General features: G+C 28.8%; 1 protein-coding gene across 1 annotated transcript; it reads right to left on the bottom strand.

The window, feature by feature from the left end:
* Positions 1–5,493: 5,493 nt before the first annotated feature.
* On the bottom strand, positions 5,494–6,222 carry LOC119672135 (peritrophin-48-like). The gene is made up of 3 exons (XM_038083105.1): positions 6,165–6,222; positions 5,636–6,072; positions 5,494–5,583 (listed from the first exon to the last, which is right to left on the bottom strand). Exons 1-3 carry the CDS (start codon positions 6,166–6,168, stop codon positions 5,560–5,562), a joined length of 465 nt encoding a protein of 154 aa, XP_037939033.1. The 5' UTR covers positions 6,169–6,222; the 3' UTR covers positions 5,494–5,559.
* Between the last annotated feature and the right edge of the window lie 3,060 nt (positions 6,223–9,282).

Genomic DNA, 9,282 nt, shown 5'->3' with positions numbered 1-9,282 from the left:
TTACAAAAGTCCTCATATAGCGTTATTGAGGTAGAGGAAGATAGAAGTTGCAAAAGAACAATTTAACAAGTTCTTTAGAAACTTAAAATGAGTACGATTTATATATATATAAAATATATATATTTTCTAAATATTTTAGAAAATAATTTTTTTTTACTTTGATTCTTACATGCAGCTTTTACACAGAATCAGCATCCTTCATTTAATAAAATAAAATTGCTTACAAAAACTTCTTCCGTAAACCATGCTTTGTATTGCTTCTTTATGTTTTTAGATATAATTTAAAATATAAATAAAATTGTGGAAAACTGTATAAATGGAAAAATAAAAAGAAATTTGTCATTAACTTGACGTTGTACACGGCGTGTAGAAATGAAAAGAAAACTCTTTGAAAAATTCTAAAAATTAAATTTGAAGTACAAAGCAATGACTGAGCGCAATGCAGGAGACATTCCATTTAATTGGTATTTTATTTGAATTCCTCGGGCTAAAACTTAATTATTAAATGTCAATGAAATTCAAGGAATTTGCTTATACTATTTTTTTTAAATAATTGGTAATACACAGACACCTTAAACCTTCAAATTCACGACATTAGAAAATTAAATTTAATTGAGCTGGATTAAATTTTATCTGTTTAATTAATTAAAATTAAATTTAATTTCAATTTAAGTTTAATTAGATTAATTAATGGAAGTTAGATTGAATTAATTGGGTTGAATTTTAATTGAATTTAAATTATTAACTACACTTCTAAAATATGAGAAATAAATGTTCTCCAAGTTAAAATAAGATTTCACATATTTTAACTTTTTTAAAGCCGTAATACTAGTTGCATAAAATACTATTAAAACATGTTTAATTCTAACAAACATGTTGAAGTACTTAAATTACAAGTTAAACATGTTTACTGTTAGTGTAAGAAAACACGCTTTAGAAATAGTTTTATTTAAAACTATACCGAGTTGCATCACATTAATGCTTACTAAACATAGCATCAACATTGAAGACTTTTGTGACACAAATGCTTACTGAACTTAACTTATGGGATAACTCAATCGAATAGAACCCGAGATACTAGAATCTATTTACTCAATAAAACCTTTTGAATCTGTTGTAACAAACAAAAGCATAGCAAAGGAAGACGTTGTTTTCAGAATTAATAGGGCTGGAGGTGCTTTTAATCAACTTAAAACGATATGGAACTATAGCCAAATATCCTACTACTATCAAACCAACCAATTCTTTTTTTTTAAAGAGTGAAGCATGGAGAAGTGTGACAGCAGTCCAATTAAAAATTCAATTTATTTGAAATGTCTACACTAAAACTTGCATATTTAGTGGTCATATCTAGTATCGATCTGTGGGTATGTACAAGCAACACTATTGGTTCACAAGAATTTTAAAAGTAAATTAATATTGGATGGAGCACACTATCGGAAGAGCAGTTATTATTATTAGTAGTTCAGCCTGCACCGACATGTCTTGAAATAAAATAGTGCATCTCTGGAATACCTAGGCTCGTATAAACGACACTATTGATTCAGAAGAAATTTGAAGAGGTCTTAAAACTGGATGTTGCACACTCTCAGAAGATTAGTAAGTCATAATGCTTTACAGGTACTTTAGTTTAACATGCAATGACATGGCTTAAAATGAAATAGTGCATCGTTGCATTTTTGGTCTCAGGGAATATCTAGTATCTATCTATGAACTCGTGTAAACAACACTATTGATTTCAAAGAAATGCAGAAAGATATTTAGACTAGAAGGAGGCACCTCTCAGAAGATCAAATAATAATATTATCTGACCAGCATAGAAGTTCAATCTGCATTACCATGACTTAGAGTGAAACAGTGTATATAAGTGATTCAAGTCATACCTACATATTCGGACATGACCACGATTCTTACTGTACTTATTGGAGGAACGACCTTCTTAAGAATGTACATCACGTATTCATTTAGTGTAGGAGATACAACGCAATGATGTATAGTTAAGTGCTATACTTGGAGAGATCGCTACGACTGATAACGACATAAATTTATACGACGTATGTAAAGTTCTTAGTACAAATGAAGAATAGAATCAAATATGATGACTATAGTAATGAGAGAGCAAGGATAATATGAAGGATGTCTCAAATAGAATTGTTATTGAAAGGTATTGCCCGTTCACAGAGTTCTTTGCAGAATTAACAGGTCGCGTTACGGTTACAAAAAGGTCACTTGGACGACCTTGCTGTCTTCTTCTTTAAAAAAAGAAATACATAAAACGATAACAAAGGGTCTATGCTCTATTTAGTTGGAATAGTTATTAAATGGTTGTTTCCCACTTTCAAAGAAGCTAAACAAATCAGTTCATTGAATTCATTAACTTTTAAAAAATGAAGCAAAAAAATCATATCATATAAGTCAATGAGAACAAAGACTCTATGCTGTACTCAGAAGGACATATATTTTGCATATATATGAATTATATATACAAAATATCAAACTTTGAATTTGGAATCTGCCAAATTTAAAACATAACTTAACTCCCATTTTAGACAATCAAACCAATATCGTACTTGATTTGTGTTTCGGAGTTTGTTGTATGTGTAGTTGAGGGAGTTATAGACTTGATCTTAAATAAACTAAATTAACTTTTGATTTTTAATAACTTTTCTAATTAAGTTCATATTCAGGCGTACAAAATATTATTTAAAACAAGTGAATCAAGTTTTCACTTGCAGTTACTAGAGTTTTACAAAGTTTTCTTAAGTAATATAAATAAATAGTAATAATGTTTAATTTGAACTTTTTATTCATTTAAAGTGCTTTCTCATAAAATTTACAAAACTTTGAGTTCATTTGCATTTTTATTTTACACTTAAGTAAGCGCATTATTCAAACATGATTCCACCTCTTAAATTTACAAATTCAATTTGTATGCTTTTCTCATCTAACTCAACTCCAGCTCGGTTCAGTTCAGTGCAGCTCAGCTCAGCTCAACTCGACTAAACTCAAGTCAATTCAAAAAAATAAATAATATTACAATTTAGCCCTTTAGTTATAGTGGTACTATTTTAGTTATAGAGGACGAGGAAAACAACAAAAACAAAATCCTTAAAAGGAAAATCATATTCCAGTACCAAAACTACATTCAACCGGTTCACAGCAGAATAAAAAAGATGAAGTGGAAAAAAAAGTGAAAACCCATCGCAAATATATTCGCATAAATTCACCGCAAAGCAGTAGTCGAAATCATCGTCGTCATCGTCGTCGTCGTCATCATCCTCGTTGTCGTCGAGGTCACCAGAGCAAACGGAGCAGAATATGTAGTAACACTTTCGAACATATTCTGTAACCAAACAAAATACTAGAAACATGCAGAAAAAATATTTGCAAAAAAGAAAGCATGAAAAAATTATAAAAATATGTTCCGGAAACTGTAGTAAATTTTCATTTATGTCCAATTCAACTTTTCCACTTTATATCCTTCTTTATGCTAGTGTCACATCCTTTCTTAAACCGCGTTGTGCTTCTCACAAATGAAGCACAAGCCGTTTACTCATGAAGCGTTGCATTGAGTTCTGGTTTGACGGTAGTGCTGAAGATGACGAAGACGAGGACGAGTACGAGGACGTTTCTGACTGTGATGATTATAAATAGAAAGAAAGGAATAAAAAATACAGAAAAAAGTGTATCAAAAGTACACGAAGCAGAAACATAAAAGAAAACATTGAAATCAAAGAAATCCTGTTGCAGTGAAATGTTGCAATTGCAATTGCAGACAAACCTTAAGACAACCGCTTATATTGATATGCCGAAAAGGACACCAAATTTGAATTCATAAGTATTTTCATTCGTATGGAGTGTACGAAATATCCTGCTAACACGTTTGTGTAAATGCAATGCAATTCTCTCTGCCTGTCTTTTTTTGATGTTGCCGGCATCCATGTGAGCAGTGTTCGCGTTTTGAATAAAATGTGCAGCAATATGGAGCATCCGAAATGCACATATAAAGGATATAAGGAATAAATGCACGCAGTTGTCGTTGAGTGCAACGTTCTGCAAGCTACTGACGATGATGGCAAAGTCACTGCTAAATAATAAAATGAACTGTTATAAAATAGAATACATAAATGAATGAATGGGCGAATGGGCAAATGGGACTCCTAAAGGATTTTCGAAAGTCCCAAAACTGCTTACTAAAATTATAATAAATACACAATAAGAAATTTTACACATTTCTTTTGTGGTTACTATAAAAATTAAAAAAATACGGCTTGTCTCATGGTTTATGGAGTTCTCGTTCATAAGCAACAAGCAGAATATTTATAAAGCCTCATGAAATATAAGTAAAGGTTATATTAGAATTACAATTAGAAGCAACTATATATGAACTGAAAGTTGTAGAATAAGCACTCATTTATTTACCCTAAGAAAGTTATTAATATAAGAATATATGTAAGAGGAAGAAAATAAGAATTCCAGAATATTCAGACTTGGCTTATTTTAAATGTAGTAGTAGTAGGTCTACAAAAGTAGCTCCTTAGACCCGATGCGGAGGAAATAGATTCAGTAGGGAAAGGATAATGTTATAGAGAATAATAAAGTTTTTATAAATTTTCAGGTTTTAGTTTCCAGATTTAATTGAAAACTTCAATGTCTACTTACATGGTCTATACTTCTATGAGCGGCACTCTGATGCCCCCATCATACCACTCCACAACCGTTGTTCTTGTGGCTCTGGTGATAAAGTCAGTATATTACTAACCTATCGCCCGTGCTTGCGCAATGATTCCACTCTCTCTACATATTCTCCATCCATCTGTGCCATGCTCATGCTATAAGTTAGTTATATGTTTAGATATAATATTCTCCTTGGGGTTAACGAGGTTTATCTAACATGAATGTTGTTCTATGGATACATTATCCGGTAATTAAAAGCAGCACTACATCAAATGGAAGTAAATGAATGCTTTCATATTATCCGTGTAACTTTGGCTTCAACTACAGCCACTATACTCTTATGAGGGCCAACCACAATTGTTCTAGACAGTCCTGACCCTCGTGTTACCAAATTTATATCACCGGTCAGGTATCGCAAGTGAAGCTCACTTACTAGCATGGAAACTCGAAACAGTATCGGGTGGTTCTTACTCTAATCACTTTGAGAATATTATAATTTCTTTCCTATGAGTTAGGGCTTATAAATACAAGATGTGAACGAGCAAGTAATAATTGGAATACTAATTCGAAATAGAGACCAAACGCAAAAAACTAAGTAAACAACACTGTTTCAAATTTGCAGAATATCAATTTGAAGATTTTGCAATATCAAGTAAAGCTACAGTTGTGTATTGTGTTCTTGGTAAAAAACTCTAGGAATTTGATCCACCAAGTGTTATAAACTTCTTAAATAAAAGAACCAAAATTTCTTTTTATTGCTCTTTATTATTAATTATTTATTAAAAATTTTATCTTTAAAACAATTCAAAATAAAATGGACGAATTAACAAGGAACTGAGTTCGTGGACGATATCATAACCGCTTAAATAAAAATCTTCCACTTTAAATTTTTATACCATTAGTGACCTTAAATACATACAATTCAGCATAAGTACATGAAATACAACAATTAACTAACCTGTGAGCAGGAAACATCAGCAGGATCTTCACATTTGCCATTGTGCACATTATAGTAGAGCCCAGAAGAGCAACTACCAGTAGACATGATATTGCTTTTACAAATATTCCAATCGCTGCAAGAGACAGGACTACCGAAATGCATGCCATTCATTATGTAAGTACACAAATTGATTGTTTCGTCAGTGTTGCCAGCATCATTGGTGCAATTTACTTTGGATGGTGGCATACACATCTGCATATCCTTATCGAAATAATAACTATTGGAGCAGTTCATTAAAGTGGCTACTCCATCGGAACAGGAATAATATTGATTACACAATTCGCCGGTAGCAATTTTCATGCCATTCCGGACCAAACCACATATGTTATTCACGTCCACGGCAGTAGCTCCACAGATGAATAGCAAAGCCAAAGCGCTCACAATTTGGAAACGAGCTGTGATTTTTGGAAAATTTAATAAATAAAAAATTTTAAAGGAAATCGGAAATCAAGAAATTAAAATTTCAAGAAAATTTTGAGTTGCTTACACATTTTGTAAGGATGAAGTTTTGTATTGTTTTCAACTGAAGTAGTTTTGAACACTGATTGTTCCTATGAAACCAGTTGGTATTTATAATAAATTCGATTTTATTTGCAATTTAATTAAGTATTTTATAATTCGTTTAAGTAAATATCATTTATTATCAGTATTAAATACTTTTTGATTTAAGTACTCATACTTAAGTGTCGATAACAAATTCGCAGTTATCAGACATAAAACACGATAATCACTTAAATGAAATAATCGATTGCTGGGTTGTGTGATTAATTTTATTTCTTATTTATATTATTATAAGAATTTAAATTTTTATTATTATTATTTTTATGTTAATAAACTTTCACAACAAATTAATAAAACTTCATTTCAAGTACGGCTTTGTGTCAGTTGGCTAATGAATGCTCACTCTGAGCTTCAACTTTGGCAGGGCACGAGCTCAATCCCTGGTACTTGCAGTCTCAAAAAAATATTAATGAATAATTAAATACAAGAAATAATTCCAAGGCCACTGACGATGGATATTTGGTAATACTCAAAACAGATGGATGGTTACCAAGAAAAATAATTTATTAAAAATAAATAAAAAAATTTTGTTGTTGCAATTCACTACTGTTCGAAACCTCTCTATTTTTTATTCTTATTCTAACAAGAATTTATATTTTTATTAGAAAAAATTAAGTTCAAGACTAGAAGTCCTTTCGAGAGATTACTCAAAACTTACTTACTTACTGCTATTTTTCTCTTCTAGTGGAGCATAGGGACTCAAAACAACTAATCGTGATTATAGGCGATTATTATGCTTCAATCAAGCAAGATATGTAACATAAGATATGTTGTAGGCTTGGGTAGTAAAAAAAAGAGCAAGCTAAAAACCAGTCAGAGACATTTATAAAGGCAAGGATCTGATCAATGCTTATGCTAGAGATATCACTGAATGTGTTAAGATGCTTCTTAAGCTTGAGTTTCGGTAATAGTTAACACTCGTACTTTTTTAAACTTTTCTTAGTATGTTTTGCTATCTACACTTAAGTTGAATTTAGTACGAGTTTTATGCTGTCTTTATATGATAATAGTTTTTGTAATATAAAAATTTATGTGAATTATTTAATTATAAGAAATTTTGTAAAACTTTAAGTGACATTTAAGTGACAAGTCAAAACGATACTTAAGTGCACATTGATAAACTGACTATAAATTTTTTATTTACTTAAGTGAACTTATTTATAATTTATTTAAGTGAATTTCTTTCTGGCAATACTGAACCTAATTGACAAATAATGTCATAAGATGTTATATATATAGATACGACAAAATGTATGTATATATATATATTATAGAAGAAAATATTTCTTTAAAAATATTTTAATTGTATGAATTAAAATTAATTTATTTTTTAAAAGTAATTTATTTTAAGTTTTGGAAATTAATTAAGTTCAGTCCCTACAGTCAATATAATATAATGGTTTACAAATCATTCATCGTTTAGTGTACAGATATATACTATAAAATTGTTAAAATAATTTTTTTTATTTATTAAATAGATATATTTAGCGCATGTATGTTATGTAGTTTTGATTACTTTTAATTTTAATAATTAAATTTGTTTAAATTATTTATTATTTAAATTGCCATTGTTTTGCATAGTTCTATAGGTGTTCATGACCCAATAAATTTATTATAATTATGGTGCTTTGATCTGCTTACTACTTAGATCCTAACTAAATAATAATATAGGTACTATCTATTGTAATTCTATATGTCATGACTGATTAAGGTTTCATTACTTATATAAAGAACATAACATATTATTTTATGTTAATAACATGAGATACTTTCACATTGCCTGTATTTCTTTGTATAGTTTTTTGCAGCTCTGAAACATAAAGTAGAAATCAATGTTTAGATACAATTATCTACTATCTTTTTAAATGATTAAAATAATCAATTTTAAATATATACATATATATATATAGATATATATATAGATATATTATATATATATATAACGCAAAACTGCTTAATGTGTTCCTTAATGTTTTACATTTGTATTTAAAATTTATTTTAAAAATATCTGTATCTATTTTTTATATGAAGTTATCTGTTTCAGCTCAAGGAAAATTTTAGCAATTACTACGATTATAATATATTTTTTTTTAAATAATTTTTTTATGTAAACAAACTGCTTAGACATTTAACAATAATAATTCACAATTAGAATACACAAAGATAAGCAAATAAATCAAGATTGTCTGACAATTCACCTATAAGAACCGAACAAAAACAATAATTATGATATATTTGTTTCTAAGAGCTTTGTTTCGAATTTATTTCAACTTATCAGTAACAAGTGCCATAGAGCCATACAGTGCTCTATGGCGTATGGCACTTCTCAGTGTATTAACTATTTTGGCGATTTATTTTAAAGTGAATAAAAGTTTAGTTCTCGACTTTTTGGACAATAATGAAACGTGTGCAAATTAATTTATTTTAATCAATAAAAAATTTGGTGCCGTGTGGAATAAAAAAATTTGTGAACTGAGTGCAAAATTAAAGAGCTTTTAAAAAATTTTTAGATAATTTTTTTTACCCAAAATTATGCTGAGTAAATTAATAACTTATTATAATAAATATAAAAAAAATATTTTGTATTAAAAGTTTATAGTATTCAATTCGATATTCTTTTAAATTATAATAACAATAACACTAGATTTAATAAAAATCTATATTGATTGCAATGGATTTGTGAAGGTGTGATGAAAGAATTAAATTCCGTAGCCAAAGTTAATGTACCGGTAATATGTATTTTTTCAAGAAAATAAAAAATTTTAATTATTTTTAAATTAACAAGTTTTAAACAATAATAATTACTTTCGTTAATTTTTAATTTTAAATAAATGTAGACTTATTAGATTAATTAAATTATTAGACTCATTAAATTAAAATAATAAAATAATCTTCCATTTAAGTCTCAAAAGCTTTGCAAAAAAACTCAACAAATATTAATTTAAATTAAAAAAATATTATTAATAGTAAAAATAGTTACACAAAGGTATTTACAGAAATTTTGTAATAATGCCTAATAAAAACGCTTCGAACTTTTAAAGCAT

The sequence above is a fragment of the Teleopsis dalmanni genome, chromosome 1, assembly GCF_002237135.1.
Source record: "Teleopsis dalmanni isolate 2A chromosome 1, ASM223713v2, whole genome shotgun sequence".
NCBI lineage: Eukaryota > Metazoa > Arthropoda > Insecta > Diptera > Diopsidae > Teleopsis > Teleopsis dalmanni.
Note: the sequence above shows the minus strand (reverse complement) of the source record. Positions and strands in the feature narration are given on the sequence as shown.

What these genes read in the sequence shown, in the direction of transcription:
- LOC119672135 (XM_038083105.1), bottom strand. An exon ending in CTGATGTTTCCTGCTCACAG is followed by an intron (nt 5,584 to 5,635) that starts GTTAGTTAATTG and finishes TATGTATTTAAG; the next exon opens with GTCACTAATGGTATAAAAAT.